This window comes from Malania oleifera, chromosome 5, assembly GCF_029873635.1.
Source record: "Malania oleifera isolate guangnan ecotype guangnan chromosome 5, ASM2987363v1, whole genome shotgun sequence".
NCBI classification, from domain to species: Eukaryota; Viridiplantae; Streptophyta; class Magnoliopsida; order Santalales; family Ximeniaceae; genus Malania; species Malania oleifera.
In genome coordinates, this window is record NC_080421.1 from 8,279,915 (window position 1) to 8,300,725 (window position 20,811).

General features: G+C 37.5%; 1 protein-coding gene across 2 annotated transcripts in view; it reads right to left on the reverse strand.

The window, feature by feature from the left end:
• Window positions 1–1,457: 1,457 nt before the first annotated feature.
• LOC131156473 (protein CHROMATIN REMODELING 35-like) overlaps window positions 1,458–20,811 on the reverse strand; it is a 53,434-nt gene continuing 34,080 nt past the window's right edge. Inside the window, exons 5-7 of one of the 2 annotated variants that reach the window (XM_058110182.1) lie at window positions 8,075–8,233; window positions 1,895–3,645; window positions 1,458–1,802 (exon numbers count right to left, since the gene is read on the reverse strand). In XM_058110182.1, coding sequence (XP_057966165.1) covers window positions 1,799–1,802; window positions 1,895–3,645; window positions 8,075–8,233 — 1,914 coding nt within the window. In that variant the 3' untranslated portion in view covers window positions 1,458–1,798. Of the gene's footprint in view, window positions 3,646–8,074; window positions 8,234–20,811 lie in introns of both variants that reach the window. The other variant, XM_058110181.1, reaches the window with a different exon arrangement.

Consider the following 20,811-nt stretch of genomic DNA (forward strand, 5'->3'; position numbering starts at 1 on the left):
AATTCAAATTTTGCTTACCATAAACATCCAGCGGCAAACAAAGGCATCTGAGAGAGGGACTAGTGTTGGCTGGAAAAATAAGGCAGTGGAAAATGGAAATACCTTTGTAATGAACCCCTTGAAATGGAATGAGCTCAACACAATTTGTAATGAACTCAAGTGAGTGATAATTCCTTGATTGAATGAATTACTCGCAAGAAAACGAAATTACAGAAATGAACTGAATTTAATTCCCTTATGGTCGGTATCTCCGACCTTATTCATGACAACCTTCATCTGCAAGCTTAAAATAAAATATTAATTGTGTTTTGCTATTTGACATTAATTGTTTGTTTTACTAATTTTTACTTTCATAGCGTGCGTACCCAGAATTGATCCCGAGATACATATATGATGGGTTTTCCTAGAATGTTTTGGAGAGATTTGATATGGTAGGCTCGGCTTAGGGTTTATTAAGTGTGGTCTTAGTCCAAGTGTCGCCAATGACTCGTCACGTTGTCTTATTATTTCTTTTTGGGCTACGAGTGTAGAGCATCGTACAGCTCAGATTCTTTTTTGAGGAAATTGCGGATAGCCAGATGGCTCCTTCTGAATTTGATTTCTGCAGAAGGGTTATTTAAATTGAAAACAAAACTCATCTATAAATAAACTGAAAAAAAAAAAATGTGAATAATTTTATGTATAAAAATATTCCCATACTTCAAAAAAAGAAACAAAATTTGGTTTAGCTAAAATTATATGAAACTACATTTTCTGGTTTATTTTCAGGTAGCTAAATACTTGAGCATGAAAAAATCTGTGTTTCATTTGCTTCATATACCAATTAAGAATAATTTTGTTTAATTTGAAGAATATTAAATAATTTTACAGCTAACTTTTTAGTATTTTATAATTACTTTTCAACAAATATCAAATTCTTATCATATATATACACCTGCATTGTATGTCGAGTTGCATATAAATACAAACAATAAAATACATATAAATTTGTAACGAGGATAAGATTACTCGAATACTATTGTTATTGTTTCTACAAGACTTGCATTCTACACTTTGTTCTAGCGATGTACCAGTAGTGTGATGGGGAAACTTAACACCTTGGATTTGATTAGAATGTGATTTGACATGGAACCAAAACGCAGGGTTGGATTTTATTTGGTTTGATGATCATTGGGAGAGCAGCATACCTTCAAAGGGACACAAAAAAAAGAAGCTAGACATGGAATTTTTCGATCTCCAATTTAGGACTCTACTTAAAGAAAGGGTTATAGTCGAGCTCAAATCCCAACTAAGGGGTGTGAGAGAGAGAGAGAGGGTGTGTTGAAATTTTAGTAAATAAAGAGAAGTGTTAGTCCTATTAAAAAAAAATAAGACATTACCGACTATATTGGTGCTTCTATATGCAGTACAGATACAGATACTGGTATAAACCTAGCAAGAGAAGTGCCTACATCTGAGAAATATCATATGAAGTTAAATCGCCATTTGAGATAAAAAAGCAACAGATAATGGACCTGATGGTGATTCCCTGTCATATTTACAAAAAGCATCCAAACTGGCTTATGATTTACTAGTTCTAGTCCTATACAGTTTCTTCAACCCAAAAAATAAGCAAAACAAAAACGGAATAGCAATGCATATGCCATTCCAAAAACATCTGAAAGAAACAGTTGTTTTTCTAAATCGATCCGCTTAAGCAGCCCATGTAAATACCCCAGGAAGAAAGATGGATGAGCTATTAAGACAACGGGACTTCAAGGCAGCTCACTACGGTGCATCAGGAGTGTGAAGCTACAACTTACCTGAACAAAAAGATAAACAGAAAATTTAGAGCGGACAAACCTGAATATTTTGCATTTGGGAACTCACTTAGGGAAAGGGGGAAAGCACTAACCTTCTGTACAGCATCTTTACATCTTCCCTCAGCAATGGAGTCTCCAAGAAGATATCACCACAATCACTGACATCAACAGTCTCCATATCAAACTGCCGGTGTCCACAATACTCATTCCACTCGAACCACATTTTTGAAATCAAATCCTTCTTAAAACAAGTATTGTGGTCTTCCTCCTCAGGTGACTCAGCAGCGACCAATCTATATGCGTACACCTTGTTCATTTGACCTGGGCGAAATGCACGGCCAATTGCCTGGCGGGTTACAGATGGGTTCAGATGAACGTCCAAAATAAGGATTCGAGATGCCCCCACCAATGATATTCCTTCCCCACATGCTTTTATGGAGCCAAAGAAAACTTTAGCATCAGGAGAAGTGTTGAAGCATTCCATAGACCACTCACGATCCTCTGAACTTGACTCGCCTGAGATCACAAAAATTTCCTTCCGTAGACTCCAACCCTTCGTTTTTGCTGCCAGTCTCTCCAAAAATTTTAGAGGTAGGAGATACTGACTGAAAACTAGCAGCTTCTCATTCGATGATTCACATAACGCCAGAATATTAAGGAAGAACTTTGCTTTGACTCCATCCTTCACATCAATTTTCTCCAACATCTCATCCATCATAGCATCAGTTGCAGAACAATTTTCTGAGAAAAGGTTCAGTTGTGGGTGTAAATAAACAGCACTTCCGACAGAACTTACCTTAAACTTCCTTCCATATTTCTTCAGCTTTCCTACTTCCCGTTTTTGTATAGCAGTGAGATTGAGAAGCACAGTAAATTCAACAAGTCCAGGTAGCTCATCCAGGAAATCTCCTTTATAATAATGAAGCACCTTGCTGGTCATCTCCCGCAGATCTTGTATGACTGTTACTTTCCTTTTGAAGTCTTCGTCCTTCTGTAGTGTGTCCTCCACCACGTCATAGAAAGCCAGATCTGCAGCAGATTTTAACTGTTTTCTCACACCTGATATTTGAACCCTACTCATGATACGCTTGACAACAGCTCGAGAAGTATCTGATTTGAGAAACCTTGGGCGTACAAGATTCAATATATTAAACACCTCTTTAACATGATTTTGATAGAGAGTTCCAGAAAGTACCACTTTCCGAGGGGTTTGAACTTTGGCAAGGGATGCAAATACATCAGTACTCTTGTTCCTCGGAGTGTGACCTTCATCCAGAATAAGTATACTGGGGGCCTTTAACAATATTTCTTCACAAGCAGCAGCCGCTTGACAAGTTTCATTGCGAGAAATAATAGTTGAAAACTGCTTATACCCCAAAAACAGAATACTCTTCTTTTCTACCCATTTTTGCAACACTTCTAATTGCTGTGGCCGATTATCCGCTTTCATTGAGTAGAAATCATATAATGGAATGTCCTCAATTTGCCATTTCTGAAATTCCTTTTTCCATGTAGCAAGGATGCCTTTGGGTAGTACAACTAGGGGTCTAGCAAAAGGATACTTTGCCAAAAAGCTTTGCATGAAGCAAATAATCATGAAAGTTTTTCCAGACCCAGGAGCATGGGCCAAGATGCACCCGCCAGGGTTTTCAGTAACTAAGTTACTAATTAGAAAATTGAAGCCCTCTACTTGATGTGGCCTCATTTCTTTTGTATGTCTTGGATGTGCAGAAATTTCAGTCACTGTCAAATCATGTTCAGTCAATTTAACTCCACTAGGAACATTTGGGTTGTCTTTGGCAGACCGAGATTCATATTTATAAGTTCTTGAAGTCCTTGTGCTCTGATAAACATGATTAAACACATAAATAAGTAAAAATAAGCTCAAAGAGACTAGAAATCCCAAAACAGGAGAGGAGAATAACCAGAGAATGATATCTTGGTTTAGCAGCTTAAATAATACAATTTAAATAGTAGAACGTTATGCATAACATTACACACAAAAGCATTCATAGCAACAAGAGCACAAGTAGCAGGAAAACTGCCATTGAACATACACACCAGTTGAGCATATTAAATTGTAAATGAAGTGTAAACAAAGAACTGGATTTAAACCACGGGCTAAAACAAAAGGAATGAAGATCCGCAAAATCCATCATTAAGGATGACTAAGAAAGGAAGGGTACGATCCCATTATGGTTGCTGAAAGGAAAATCAATGCATGGAAAAAAATACCATGAACAAATATTAAGACAATAATATGGCTTCCAGAGCAGCAGGGGACCTATGTCATTCTCAAGTATTTCTATTAGGTCTAAGTAAAAAGATTGTGTGCCTATCAACTGATCAAAAAGAAAAGAGTAGCAAATTTCCACATCAATAAATCATCACTATTGATTGGAAAGTTCTGCAACCAAGATTGTGTGATTTTTCCTTCTTCTTTTTGATAATAAAAGAAATATATTGAGAAATAGAATGTATAATCTGAGTGAGGATACTAAATCCTTAAAAAGAAAAGGAAAAACAAAAGCAAAGAAAAAAAATTAAAAATAAAAATAACTATAATCACTTCCCATCATAGTTCACTGAACAGTTCGAATTCGCTAACTCCTTTTGGCCCTTCTTTGCCTTAGATTTACCACCATCAAGCCTAACTCATTTCCTCCATTATCAGACAACATGCAGCCTAAGCTGTCCAACAAATTCTGAGTCTGAATGTCTTTGTCAGCAGATTCTTGAACTGGATTGGGCAGAATTCCATCTTTTACCATCAATTCTTCTTTAGAAACAGTGTCCTCAAAAATATTAATTCCACCAAAATGTTCTAGAGGCAGCGGCAAATAAGATAAATACACGAGACTAGGGGTGTACAAAATTTACCGAAAAACTGAAAACCGGACCGAAACCGAACCGTTTGACAATTCGGTTTGGTGTATCAGTCTCGGTTTCGACTTTTATAAAAATCGATATTCAGTTTGGTTTCAGTTTTATAAAAAAACCGAATTGAAAAAACCAGAAAACCGATCAATACAATAATAATTTTAATATTATATATATACAAAAATATAAATATACCATAATAGTTTAATAATTTTATTATATAAAAATATAACAAATCTGCTGTTGTACTTGGTACTTAATAGAGAAGCAGAAACACCCTCCAAATTCAATTTTTTCAAATACAAGTGAATGGAGTTAATAGTGAGAGCATTGAGAGAGGGTGAAGAGTTCAACGCATCATGGGCGCTGGGTGTTGGGAATCCTTGTCCTGCATTACCTGGGAGGAAGAAGTGAATACCCTCCCCCTCCTATATAACCGCTTTCACATGAGCTGGGTTGCAGGTATTGGCCTAACAAGGCTTAATCTCGTTTTGATAATGACAAACTAAGGAATCTAATTGTGCTATCAAGTGTACCTACAGATATTATAGCTTACAAGCACAATGAGCGATGTAAAGCCATGAATAACGCAAGTAAAATGAAGAATAACTATTGAAAAAGAGCTTGGATGATGATCAAGCTTAAAGACATGAAGACTTAGATAGTATTCCATGTTTATTGTAACAAAGTCTCATGTAAGTACTTCTCAAATTAGTATTTGTTTATGAAGCTCTTAGGATTAATTATTGGACCAAGTGACCTTTTAAATTACTTGGAAAATATTTTTACAAAGTCCAAATATCATTTCAAAAGGATACAAATAAGTTTTGGAATCAAAAAGATAAAGAACATTGAATTTTAGGGTGTTCGGGCAACCAAGGCTTATGCTCAGTCGACCGAATGCAGGAATCTGAACAAACTGATTTGGCATCGAAGAGTTCGAGCGACCGAACCTATGGTTCAGTCGACCAAATGGCTACTGCCATTGTTAAAGTCCACACAGTGTTGGTTCGGGCGACTGAACTGAGAGTTCAGTCAACCAAATGGGTTCAGGCGACCGAACCTAGAGTTTAGTCGACCGAAAGGCTACTGCCTGTTTCTAAATTCATAATTTTAATTGGTTCCGGAGACCGATCTCCCAATTCAGTCAACCGAAGCGCGCAGTACGTTTTGCGAGCAGTGCGATATTTTTCTAATTTTGAAATATATTGTTACCAAAACTTGCACAAACGGTCAGAATTCAAACCTAACTATAAAAGGCTAACCCTAATCGTGTTAGAAACCCCATAGCAAGCAAATACATTGATTTCATATTTGAAAAAAACTGTTGTGCACCGTTCCCTTTCTCTGAAAATATTTTTTGGTTTTATACTTCAAAGTTCAAAGCTTTCAATCCAGAAAACCCAACAAATTTCTTGAACTTCTTAGCAAAGATTATTTTGAGAGTATCATAGTGATTTTATGTGTACAAATCTGCTCTTTGAGAGAGTTTTTTTCATTTTGTAAATTGACGGTTCTGGTTGTGAATCGTTGACAAGTAAGAGGGGTGTTCTTGCTTGAGAGGTGTCTCCGCCTACTGAAGGAGAGAGGTGTCTCCGCCTATTGAAAGGAGGGATTAGTAAAATCCTCATAGCGGTTTGCTTAAGGCAAGGACGTAGGCACTGTTGCTAAACCTTGTAAAAATATCAGTGTCACTGTTTCCCTTATCTTTTTACTTTCAAGCACATATATATTGAAATTTATATGTTGTGAATGATTTACTTTGAGTTGTGGATGCCGTGAATGATTTAAATACCTATATTGATCAAACTCTGCTGCAGCTACGAATTTAAACTTGATTTAATCTACTGGAATTGCACTGTATTGGTTCATTAATCATTCAAATACTAGCATAAATTTTTTGTGTGATTGAACATATTGTTATCAATATTAATCTGCTGAAAATATTGTAAATCTTGTGATTTGGTTTAATATTTAGGAATATCAAAATTGGTATAGTTGTTTGCTGAAAATAGTTTTGTGGTGATTAAAGTATTTAGATCATTTGTGAAAAATAAATAGATTAAACTTCCGCATTAAATTTTAAAATACCCAATTCACCCCCCCTCTTGGAATTACACCTTAACTTTCAGCAGGCTCTTCCTACAGTCAAACGAGGTGGGCCAAGCTTGTCTTTTAAATGATGAGCTGGATTGGGTTACCAAAGCCCAATTGTTCAGGGTGTTTAATGGTTTTGTAGGCTGGGCTTTATTTATTTAATAAATAACTGGGCTAAAACTGTTAAAGGCCCATTTCTTTTGGGCTTACAACATATTTTTGGTTATCTTTTGGCCCATGTTTAGTTTGGTCAATTGAAGTTTATAACTTTTGTCACAAATAACCGAGAACAACATAACCGAATCAGAAAAAATCAGTTTATGGTTAGCTTAAACCATCAGTGTGCGGTTCAGTTTTGCATAATTTAAAAACCAATTGGTTCGGTTCGGTTCGGTTATCAATTTTGCCTAAAACCAAACCAAAAAGAACCGATTACACCCCTACATGAGACAATCAGAAGAAGAGTCGGAAAAAAAATTATTGCTGCTCCCGAATTTGATCCAAAAGTAAACCCTCGTCACATTCAAAAATCACTGCTACCTACACTATCATCCTTCAAAACATCCCTCCACCTCTTACTATCCTTACCTGTATCAATACTCTCAACAATTGATTTTTTGGCCGAGTGATTATGTGATTAACATTGCAGAACAGTAAATGGTCACTATGCCTAGTTCCAGAAGTTGCCTACTTCCACGAAAAAGAATATTATGCCTCAGTAGAGGTCTTCCATACGACCAAACAAAGAAAGTTTCGAACTTGAACGTCAACCTAACCTGGCTTGTCCATATAGGTTTAGTTTCAGTTTGGGCAGAACAAGGTTAAATGCCCAGCCCAAAAACCAAATCTCACAGGCCAAAAAACTATAGCTTACCCACCCAAACCAACTTTACTCAAAGCCCACCAATCTGTACTAATTTATCATCAATAACAAGAGAATCCAGTTACATCTAGTATCTAATTTTGGAGCACGAAGAAACTTGTAGGTGCTTTGTCTTTAATTCTGACAAAAAAATGTCACATGACATAGGCTACTTACCTAATGAGACAAAACAAATTAGATAACTAACACACATAAATTTCAGCAATGAATGTTAAAACATGTCACATTAAAGCAGTCAAAACTCAAAAGAAAAGGACAATGCATCCTGGCAGCTTAAGCTAGCCTCACTGTATTCAGCTCAAGGCCCCAGGACTATCCAGTTTCCGGCAGCTAAAGTGCTTAGATTAGTGCTCATAAAAAAATCATAATGGGCCGCGAGTGCTTTTTTAGCTTCTTTAAACAAAATCCATACCTTTACATACTGGAAGTCAATTATAGTATCGATTCTTCTCTCTATAACACCACAGATGCGACAAACATATCCAAGATCATCCTTTAGGACAAAAGAATGTTCACAATCCTCTCCAGATTCTCTGGCGTGTTCATCAGATGAAGGATCTAGAGCAATATCCTGGAAGCAGCAGCAGCATATTTATTTGGATTGAATAATGCAGCTAACTCAAAAAATGATGAAAGAATTGAGCATAGCCAAATACATCATGAAAATGAATGATAAATGATTCTGCTATTCAAAAAATGAGTTTCATAATGATCAGCAATACTGAACCACCAAGTAACAAATCCAAAGCTGCCAACTCATATAACAAAAGCTATATTAGTAGGCGCTGTTCAAGTATTATGTATTAATACAACACAAGCTGGCAATACATTTTTCATTGCATGGAATATGAACAAAATTTATTCTGGGAATGGGAACATAGATACATAAAATAAACCATATGTTTAGGAAATACATAAATAACTCATAGCAGAAAATGAAAACATTGAACTAATCTATATATTCATGCAAACCATAGTTTTTAAATAATAAAACAAATCTATTCAAAATAAAGCATATGACAATGAAATGAAGATAAGAAATCACCCAATAAAAGGCGCAAAAAGGGGGGTGTGGGGGGGGGGGGGGGGGGGGGGGGGGGGGGGGAACTAAAAGATTACACCAAAGCTGCTTTCCATAGTCTTTGAATGTCAGACAGATAAAGACCCCCAAAAACCCCAAAAGAATGAGCCCAAAAAGAAGCAAGAAAAATAACTTTCTCCTAGAGCAATCTTGGAGAAGTTTTTTTATCTTTAAAAACTCTAGCATTCCTTTCCAGCTAAAGTGTCCACAAGATTTTAAAAACAGTGCAGTCCCAAAATATCCTCTCTCCTTCCCAAAACCCCAACCTTCACTTTGAAAAAATCCTGAATTGTAGCTGGAACCCGCCAACACTCACCAGTATGAAAACAAAGTGTTCCACATGCATCTTGCTACCTTACAATGAATGAACAAATGACTAAAAGTTTCATTAGACTCATTGCACAGCATGCAAATATCTGGAATACAGGCTTTACAAGGCCTCCTTTGTAGCATATCATTTTTGTTGATCTTGTTAAGAATTAAGCGTCCAAGGACTCGCATGACAATACCACTCCCTTTGAATCCCATCTATTCTTATGTATTCTGTATTTACTCTTAATTACCTTGTGCCACAGGGAATGAAACCTCCATGACAATTTCCCTATCAAGGATATGTTCTTAGAAACCACATTACCAAGCCCCAAAAACCCCGACTTAGGCCTCTTAACATCCCAACTAACTAAATGGTCCCTCTTATTCTCACTAGGGGTATAAAAATTTTACTGAAAAACCGAAAACCAGACTGAAATATGTTTCAGTTTGGTTTTTCAGTTTTCGGTTTCAGTTTTTCAAATAAAAAATTTCAGTTTCAGCTTCAGTTCCCAGCTGAAAATGGACCGAAAAACTGAAAACCAATTAAATAATATTTATGTTATAATTTTATGTAATATATAATACAATTTAATATTAAATACTTTCATAAATGTTTGATTAAAATCATAATTTCCATTTCACTTTATCAATAATAAAATAATTCATTTACTTCTACAATTTTAGATTAATTTAAACTCAAAACAATAAGAAAAACTAATTTGGCAAATTACAATTTATACAGGTGGTGAGGCTACCACATTTTTATATTTTTTTGTGGGACAAGTATCAAGTAGGGAACTGCCACACAAGGTTTTTTTAATGGCTGAGAAAAGCTTCTTGTAGGCTAAATTCATAAGTTTCCACCAAAAAATGCTTAAAGATTACTTCTTCTTTTTTTAATATATTAAGAAAAGGAAAATCGAAGTATGAACAACTTCCATTCATAGTGATCCAACCTGCATGAGTTCAAAGCTTTTGCTTTTTTTACATTTGCACAGCGGAGAGAACCCAATTTAATCACAAAATTTAAATATCTAATCTTAAATGACAAAAGAAAAAAAAAATTACAAACAAGAAAAGCTCTAAACCCCTCATTCTCTTCTTCCTCTTTCACTAGCTGTTACTTTTTAGGGCTTTGAAGATTGAGCTTGTTGACCCATTAACTGCCTCCTTGTGGTAAATCTCCAGCGAGAGGTCCCTTAGCATCTTTTCATTTGTAGCGCCACTGCAGCTACTCGTACAGGTACTGCTAACTCACATATGGAGCCATGGCAGAGTTCTTCCCCACTTTTGCCCCTGCCATCACCATACTAGCTGTCGCACAGTTCCCCACTGTCTTCGATGGCACGCATGCTCGCCGCTGACTTCTCAGCCTCCCTTCGCAATATTCCCAGTCCCACATCGGATGGAATTGGGAAGGGAATAGTTTGGGAATAGTTTTCCCTTCCTATAAAAGACCAACTACACTCTTCCTCCCAGGCCAGCATTCCAATTAATGTGCTGGGCTTATAACTTCCCAGCCACCCTAGAAGGAATTTTGAAAAAGATAGAAAATAAATAGGAATATTAGCTACAGATGAACTAATAAGAGTGATTTTACCCCCTACTGAAAGACAAGCCCTCCTCCACCCCTCTAATCTTTTCCCCACTCTCTCTATCATAGGGTCTCAAAAAACATCCAATAAAGGGTTACCCCCTAAAGGAAGATCAAGATAAGACAAAGGTCAAACCAAAGACTCACAACCTGCTAAAGATCTAAAAATCTCAAGCTCTCTACTACTCAAATTAATACTAGCTATTCCACTCTTAGACAAATTTATCTTCAGACACGAGATTTTCTAAAAAAATTCTAAGAAAGAATGTTTTAAAATTTCACAGTATTATTCTCAAGGAACAAGATAGTATCATCAACAAACTGAAGATGAGACACCTCCACCCCTCCCCTCCTATAGATAGACTACTAATAACCCCCAAGTCCTAGGCATGAGAAATCATCCTGCTAAGAACATCTACAACCAGAGTAAACAAAGGGATAAAGGATCTCCTTGCCTTAACCCTCTTGAAACACCAAACCAAACCCTGGGCTGCCCGGCAACAATCACCGACATATTGAAAGAGCTAAGACATCTTTTTATCCAGTTGTGCCAAAGATTCCCAAAATTTTTTTCTGCATTACTTTCTCTGAAAAACCCCAATTGTCCATGTTATATGTTTTTTCAAAGCATACTTTTAAAAACCACTCCCTTTTTGCCTCTCCTCATTACATCCTCTACCACCTCATTTGCTACCAGAATTGCATCTAAGATTTGTTTTTCACAAACCATAATCAGCCACTCAGCTAAAGGTGTCAACGGACAGCAAAAGCTTTGCTGTCTACACTTCTTTCCTTATTTCAGCCCACACAATTATTTCCTCATTTCTCCATTCATTATTCTGTACAGTAAGCATACATTACTTGACAAATTATAGTTTATAAATATAGGGCTAGAATCATGCAGGAACCTATTTGCTTTCCATTGATAGATTATAGTTTACATGTATAAGGCTAGAATCATGCGGGAACTTATTTGCTTTCCATGTATAGCATTCTTGTAAAGTATATATATAATATACAGAACTCAAGGCTAGAATTCGGCCATTCACGCAATACTTTGACATGGTATCAGAACTGAGTGCTAATTTTTTCTTTTCCCTCAAATTTTTTTTATCTTCTCGGTTTCGAAGGTGTCTCTTGTGCCTTTTGGTCAGGTCTGTGTTGACCAATGCTGCACCCAACAATTTTTTTTTTTTCAATATTTCTGTGGCTATCGTGGGTCTGTTCTCTTCTAGGATTTTTTTTTCTTTTGGTTCTCTAGTTTTCGATTTCTAAGGCTTGGTGGCTGTCGGCGCATCCTTAATCTTGATTTCTTGACAACTCTGTGACTAAGTGGCTGTCGGAACAGCCTTTTGTTGTTGTTTCTGGTGATTCTCTGTCCTTGTGATTCTCGGAACAGTAGTCTGAGGATATTGGGGGTGTTGTGCAACGTCCCTCTGCAGTTTTCTTGGTTCGCAATTTATTTTTTTAGTGCAGGCAAGTCGATCTCAGTTTTCTTTGCACCTGTGTTGATTTTTTTTTGGGCTTCTCGATTTTCTGGTACTGTTTGTCTTTCGGCACAGTTTTTTTTTTTTGGTTATTTTGTTTCTATCTCAAACTTCTTCTTTTTTTTCCGCACCTGTGTGCGCCAAGTTTACGGGCAACAATTATTCTACGTGGGCTATTCAATTTGAACTTTTCCTTAAGGGAAAAGATCTTTGGGGTCATATTATGGCATGGATTGTGCACCCAACCCTGATAAATCCAAGGATTCAGCGTCTTCTCCTTCATGGGCTATGCTTGATGCTCCGATTATGTCTTGGCTTCTTGGTTCGGTTGAGCCACATATTGTCTCCAACTTGCGGCCTCATCGCACTGCTCAATCCATGTGGACTTACTTAAAGAAAGTATATCATCAAGATAACGGTGCCCGTCGTTTTCAGTTAGAGCATGCAATTGCCATATTTCAACATGACAATCATTCCATCCAAGACTATTATTCAGCATTTCTAACTCTTTGGAACAAATATTCTGATCTGGTTACCACAGATGTTCCTGTTGCCTCTCTTTCCATTATTCAACGTCTTCACGAGACTAGTCGTCGTGATCAATTTCTTATGAAACTCCGCCCTAAGTATGAATCTGTTCGCTCTTCTTTGCTGAATCGCTCTCCTGTTCCTTCTCTTGATGTTTGTTTTGGTGAGTTACTTCATGAAGAAGAACGACTTAGTACTCTAAGTTACTCGGGAGCATTCTCATGGTAGTTCAAGGTCCATCCCTATGGCTTATGCTGCTTAACGACGAGGACTGCCAGCGCATTCTAGCATCGTGCAGTGTTTTTGCTGCAAGGAATTTGGGCATACCGCTGCTAATTGTTCCAAGAAATATTGCTATTATTGCAAGAAGGGTCATTTCAGACTTCTGTTATTGTACCCCCCCACAGTGACTTTTGTGGCCCCTGACTCTTCTTCAGGTGACTCCTCTGTTCCTGCACCTCCTGCAGCGAGTTACTGCACACCCGAAATGGTGCAACGGATACTAATTTCGGCATTATCAGCAATGGGGTTCCAAGGTAACAATTCTACTAAACTCTAGTATGTGGAAACAGGTGCCTCTAATCACATGACGAATAATCCCACTGCTCTGTGTCATATTCGGCCCTACGCTAGTCAATCTGCTATTCAGGCTGCCAATGTCAGAGATGCCTCTTCTAAGTTCACTGATGTGTTTCTTGCTCCTCAACTTTCCACGAATCTTATTTATGTTGGTCAATTAGTTGATAACAATTGTGCAGTTAATTTTTTTAGTGATGGTTGTGTTGTGCAAGACCAGGTAACAGGAGAGCCGATTGCGAAGGGACCTAAAGTGGCGCGCTTATTTCCACTACTTTTTCCTGTTCCAGCACTTTCTTCAGTTTCTTCTACTAAGTCTTTTGCTTGTAGTAATGTTTCAGATCTTAGTATGGTGTGGCACTGTCGTTTAGGCATCCCAATACTCAGATCTTATCTCATTTATTGAACTTTGGTTTACTTGGTGATAAAGAACCTTCTTCTTTATCTATTGAGTGTGCTTCTTGCAAACTTGGTAAAAGAAAAACTCTTCCCTTCCCTTTGCATGCTAGTAAAGCCTCTTAGTGCTTTGATCTTATCCATAGTGATGTTTGGGGGCCTTCCCCGATTAGTTCATATGAAAAATTTAAATACTATGGGACTTTCATTGATGATCATAATAGATTTACTTGGGTCTACTTTCTTCGCTCTAAATCTGAGGTTTTTCGTACTTTCACTGATTTTTTAGCGTATGTTGACAATCAATTTTCTGCTTTTGTTAAGACATTACACATAGATTTCGGTGGTGAATATTTGTCTACTGAGTTTCAGGCCTTTTTGGCTTCTAAAGGTATTATTCATCAACGTTCATGTCTCGCTACTCCCCAACAAAATGGAGCAGCCAAACGCAAAAATTGTCATCTCCTAGATGTGGTACGTAATCTCTTGCTAAAATCCTCTATTGCATCCATGTTCTGGGTTGAGGCTGTAAAAACTGCTACTTACTTGATTAATCGTTTACCTTCTCAAGTCCTACTCATGGAGTCTCTCTATTTCCACTTATTTGCTAAGCAACCTAGTTACGATAACCTTCGTACCTTTGGTTGTGTATGTTTTGTTCATTTACATGAGCGACATAAATTATCTACTCAAGCTGTTCAATGTGCATTCTTGGGATATAATGTGTGTCAAAAGAAATTTGTTTGCTATGATCCTAAATTACATCGTACACGCATTTCTAGGAGTGTTATTTTCTTTGAAAATCAACACTTCTTTCCTGTCCTCTGTGCCCTCCTCTTCTACTATGGTTCTCCCCTCCCTCGGATCTTCATCAAATCAGTTCTCGCGTTAAACCAGGTATTGTGTATACGAGACGCTCTCGCCCACAGTCTTCAAGTGGCTCACCCAATATCTGATCCTACCATGCTTTAAATTCAATCAGCTGCAATAGCTCCAGAGCCTTTGGTTCGTCGCTCTCCTCGAGTTTCTGTACCCCCGAATAGGTATGGGTTTCCCTCTTCCAGTTTTGGCAATTATATTTCAACTCTAACCGCTGCATTGTCCAATTTTGATATTCCCACATCCTACTCACACGCTGCCAAGCATGATTGTTGGCAACAAGCTATGCAGGAAGAAATTACCGCTCTAGAGGCCAATCACACCTAGGACATTGAGCCTTGTCTTCCCACCATTGTTCCTCTGGGTTGCAAATGGGTTTACTCAATCAAGGTCCAATCTTATGGAAATTTGGATCGTTACAAAGCTCGCCATGTTGCACTTGGGAATAATCAAGAATATGGTGTCAATTATGAAGAGACCTATGCTCCTGTGGCTAAGATGACTACTGTTCATACGATCATAGCTCTTGCTACTTCTAGTGATTGGCCACTACATCAGATGGATGTCAAGAATGCTTTTCTTCACAGGGATCTTAAAGAGTGTATTTATATGAGGCCACCCCCGGGTTTGTTTCCCTCTCCGACTTCACATGTGTGTAAGCTTCGTCGCTCACTTTATGGTCTCAAACAAGCATTGAGGGCCAAGTTTGACAAATTCCGCACCACTTTATTACAATTTTCATCCAAGTAGAGCAAGTATGACACTTCATTGTTTCTTCGAAAATCAAACATGGGTATTGTTGTTCTTTTGGTTTATATTGATAATATTGTGATCACTGGTTCCGATTTTGCTATACTTGGTCAGCTCAAGACTCGTCTCTCAGAGTCTTTTCATATGAAAGATCTTGGGTCTCTCACATATTTTCTTGGTCTTGAGGTGCATCGTAGTCGCTCTGCTGTTTCACTTAACCAACATAAGTATGCTAGTGACTTGGTGGCTACAGCTAACCTTCAGGAGGCTACTTCTAATGCTACTTGTCAAGCTTCGCAAAAAGGAAGGTGACTTGCTTGCTAATCCCAGTTTATACCGAAATTTGGTGGGTAGCCTTGTTTATCTCATCATTACTAGACTAAACATTTTTTTGTTGTACAGCAAGTCAGCCAGTTTCTTCAGACTCCTCATCATCTTCATTTGGCTGTTGTCCGTAGGATCATACGCTATGTGCAGGGCACTTCTGCCCATGGTTTATTCTTCCCTGCAGGCAATTCTACTCGCCTTGCTGCTTATAGCGATGCTGATTGGGCTGGTTGTGCGGATATGCATCACTCCATCTCTGGTTGGTGTGTGTTCTTAGGTGATACATTGATCTCTTGGAAGAGTAAGAAGCAAGACAGAGTTTCTAAGTCATCTATGGAATCTAAATATCGGGCGATGTCTCTTTCTTGTTATGAAATTATTTGGCTTCAAGGTTTGCTTGCTGAGCTAGATTTTTTTTAGACTAATCCTACACCTCTACATGCCAATAACACGAGTGCTATTCAAATCACAGCCAATCCTGTCTATCATGAGCGCAAGAAGCATATTGAAGTCGATTGTCACTTCTTTCTTTATTTTAGTCCACAATTATTTCCTTATTTCTCCATTCATTATTTTGTACCATTAGCATACATTATTTGATAGATTATAGTGTACATGTATAGGGCTAGAATCATGTGGGAACTTATTTGCTTTCCATTGACAGATTATAGTTTACATGTATAGGGCTAGAATCACAGGGGAACTTATTTGCTTCCATGTATAGGATTCTTATAAAGTTTATATATAATATACAGAACTCAAGGCCTGAATTCAGCCATTCACACAATACTTTGACAAAAAGCATTAGATCCCCCAACACCACTCTCAACCTCCTCGAAAGAACCGTAGAAAGCACCTTATAAACACTAGTAACCAAACTAAGAGGCCTAAAATCCTTCACCCTCCTAGACCTATCCTTTTTTGGGATGAGAGTAATGACAAAAGAGTTGATGCTCTTACACACCACTCCCTGAGAAACATCATAATTTCTTGATTCACCACCTCCCATCTATCCTAAAAGAAAGCCATTGTAAAGCCATTAGAACCTGGTACTTTATCTTTATCCATATCAAACACTGCCCCTTCTAACTTCCTCCAAATCAAAAGGTCTCTCGAATAAACTAGTTTCCTCAGCCCCAATTAGACTCCAATTTAACCCATCCTCCATTAACCTATTCCTGCACTCATCACTATGCAAACCTTTAAAAAAAATCAGTGATCCCTCCCCAATTTACTTATTATCTCTCACCGCCCTCCCCGCCTTTAGCTTTAACTCCTTAATTAGACTTAACTAACCCTTGACTTTTATCCTCAACTTCTCTCTTCCCTCAACAAAAGCACTTCAAGATCATTATTAGGGAAAACAGTTTTATTCCATCTTCCTCCCACAAAGGGCCACTCTCCTCCAATCTACCCAAATTATTTATCTCCTCCAAGATATTGTTCTCTCTCTCCTTAATATCCCCAAACACTTTTATTCCATCTCTTAATCTTACATTTGACAAAATTCAGCTTCCTCATAATCTTAAAACCCTCCCACCCTGAACAAAAAACTCTTTCCATCAAGTTTCAATATTATCGCAAAAAGAAGGGTGAGAAAGCCACACATTCCCAAACCCAAAAAGTGTCAACCTCCGCTGAATAGGATTAGAATCCAAGAGTATTGGGCAATGGTCAGAGGTAGGTCTAACTAACACCTCTTGCACAATATTCAGAAATAAATCTTCCCAAGCATCACCAAAAAAAAAATCTATCAATACGAGTAGATGTTTGTTAGTCCCCACCAATCATCTAGGTGAAATTACCATGATTCAAAGGGATATCTCTCAACCCACTATCCATAATGAAAGAGTCAAAAGATCATATACTACCATAACCCTCAAACCCCCTAACTTCTCCCTAGAAGTTCTAATAACATTGAAACCCCCCTACCACCCAACAAGGGCTGCAAAGCCCATACAATAGCCATCTCTTCAAAAAAAAAACACTCCTCGGGGAGTGTATTGCAGGGCCATAAACAGAAGTAAACCACCAATCCCCAACCCCCTTGATCTCAAGTAGTACAAACAAAGAGAAGGAACCTAAAACACAATCCTTACAAGACATAACTCTAGTATCCCATGCCAAAATCTGCTCCCCCCCCCCCCCCCCCCCCGCCCCCTTGAAGCCTGGGAAGAGAGGGAAAGCACAAAATTAGAATGATTACCTGCGGTGTTCCCCATGCTCACTCCTAGATCGTTGCTGCCTAAATCCTTATTCAATGGAGTGACATTTAGAAGGGAGTAGAAGGTTCGGATATTTTGAGGGAATGAAAATCTTTAATAGCTGTGGATAGGCTGCTGAATTCTTGGCAGCATCTGAACCTTTAATTCTCGAAACCAGACAAAGGCAAAGATCTGCTAATGAAGGAGGCCTTGAACTTAAGCCTGTATTGACTTCTCCATCATCCAAAAAATTCTTGCCTTTTGCCTTGTCTCTTTCTTCATCTTCTCTCCTCAATTTATCAATTGACAATTCATTGGCTTCAAGATCAAAAAGGATATTGACTCCTCTCCATCTTCCGTAAAATCAAACAATTTGCCCTTCTAATTCCATGAGTCCATAACCCCTTTTCCTTTTTCCTTGTCACAAAAACCTTCATCTCCCATCTTCGTCTTCATCTATTCATATACTTCCAGTAGTCTTTTCAAGACTATTGACTGTTTACCTATTCTCTCAAACACAGTCGGAGCCTCTTCCATCTCGCTGTCAAGAACCTCTTTTGCCGCATCTCTAGTTCCCTGTCTTTCCTCTTGTTCCCCTTTGTCTTCTTCATCATTTTTCAATTCCTCCAAGTAAACCATTGATCTCCTTTCCTCATTATTTTTTCAGGCCCAAAAAAAAAATTCACATGAAGAGGGTTCCTATCCACTTAACCGTACCAAAGCTTGAATACCTCCCACCCCAACAAAAAGTTGTTGTCTGTGTTAATATCTGTTTGGGCCTTAAAAGAGCTCATATCTTCTATCCCTGTTTTCAGCAGTTAGCAGTAAGTTGCTCCTCCATTATTGGGCCTAGATTTTTCAAGTTTAGGCCCACTGAAATTATTTACGTTGGGCCAGTTAAAGTTAGGCCCGCCATAATTATTTCTATCCTATTGGTCCATTGAATGCCTTTGACCCTTCCAACCATACTAGACCTGCCTCCAAAAAAATCTTCTCATGTAATTATGCTCCTTAACTCCGCGTGTGATGCACATAATGTTCTAATTTTTTCACATACAACAAGTCCCAAGCCCGGGTAAAGGACGGTTGCATTAGGTAGCTGACAGCTATAGCAAAATTTGTCAAATCACTATAATATGAATCCTTACCGAATTTTTGCTGGGGCGTCCCCTATGAGCGACGCGTTGCACTTGTACCCCCCGGGTGTAGCGAAAAGTGGGCGAGGGTGGGCTAGGTTGTCGCCCTGAAGCGACGGGCCGTATCGGTGCCTGAGTATGGTGTCAAATATGCAAGGGTTCCTACATCATTCTGGACGTGGGCAGGTAAAGAAGTTAGTTCAAGAAACTAGGATTATATTAGCAACTTGGAATATAGGGACACTTACAAGTAAAAGCATGGAAATTGCTGGCACAGTGATTAGAAGAAAAATTAATATAATTTGCCTACAAGAAACTAAATGGGTGGAGGAGAAAGCTAGAGAAATTGATAAATCAAGATTTAAACTTTGATACACTGGAAAAGAAAAACATAAGAATGGAGTAAGAAGTATTGTAGACAAAAACTTAAAAGATAGTGTTGTTGATGTAAACAAAGTAAGGAATAGAACTATAAAAATCAAGATGGTATTAGGCCAAGAGATAATAAATATCATTAGTTCTTATGCTCTTCAAGTAGGTTTAGCGAAAAATCTTACGAGATAATTTTGGGAAGATATGGATAGTATTATACAATGCATACCAGAGACTGAGAAAATATTTATGGGAAGAAATATGAATGGACATGTTGGAAGGGATAATAGAGGTTATGAGAGGATAGGATATGGATATGGACACAAAAATGAGTCTAGGGAGATGATCTTAGACTTCGCTATGTCATGATTTTAATATAATGAATACTTGCTTTAAGAAGAGAGAAGAACACTTAATAACCTTTAAAAGTAGACAAAAATAGAAGTCAAATACATTTTTTTTAAACTAGGAGAGTAGATAGTTTATCATGCAAGGATTGCAAAGTTATTCCAGGTAAAAGCCTAACCACACAACATAGAGTCTTAGTGTTAGATTATATGTATTACAAAATGAAAGAAAAAAGATAAAATAAATCAATGTAAGAGAACTAGGTGGTGGAACCTAAAGGGAGAAAATATAATAAGATTTAAAGATAAAATGATCAAAGATGGAGATTGGACTATAGAGGATGGGATAGATACAAATACTCTTTGAAGTAGATTAGCTAGCTCTATTAAAAAGATAGCAAAAGAGATTTTAGGTGAATCAAGGGGAAGATTCTCAAATAGCAAAGAACGTTGGTGGTGGGATAAAGATGTCCAAAAAGCCGTAAAGACAAAAATAATTTGGTATAAAACATGGCAAAAATGTAGAAACATGGATAACTTTCAAAATTATAAAGAGGTGAGAAAAGATGCAAAAAAGGCCATTAGTAAAGCTAAATACGGATCATTTAATAGTATGTATGATAGATTAGATACAAAAGAAGGGGAAAGAGATATATTTAAACTTGCTAAAGCTACAGAAAGAAAGAGTAAGGACTTAGGAAATGTAAAATGTATAAAAAGCTAGGATGATATTGTCTTGGTTAAGGACGAAGACATAAAAGAAAGATGGCAAAGTTACTTTAATAGTTGTTTAATGAAAACCAAATAGATGGCTTAAACTTAGATTTGACAAATGAGGAAAAGACTAAAATTATGAGATTTATTCGCAAAATTAGGGTTAACAAAGTTAAGTTTGCACTAAAAAAGATGAAAAATGGGAAAACTATAGGACTAGATAACATCCCAATTCCCAATTCAAGTTTGGAAATGCTTAGGTGATAACGGAATTATATGATTAACTAATTTATTTAATGTAACTATAAAAGCTAAGAAAATTCCAGATGAATGGAAGAAAGACACTTTAATACCTATATACAAAAATAAAGGAGATATTCAAAATTGTAATAACTATCGTGGAATTAAACTTATGAGTCATACGATGAAACTATGGGAAAGTGTAG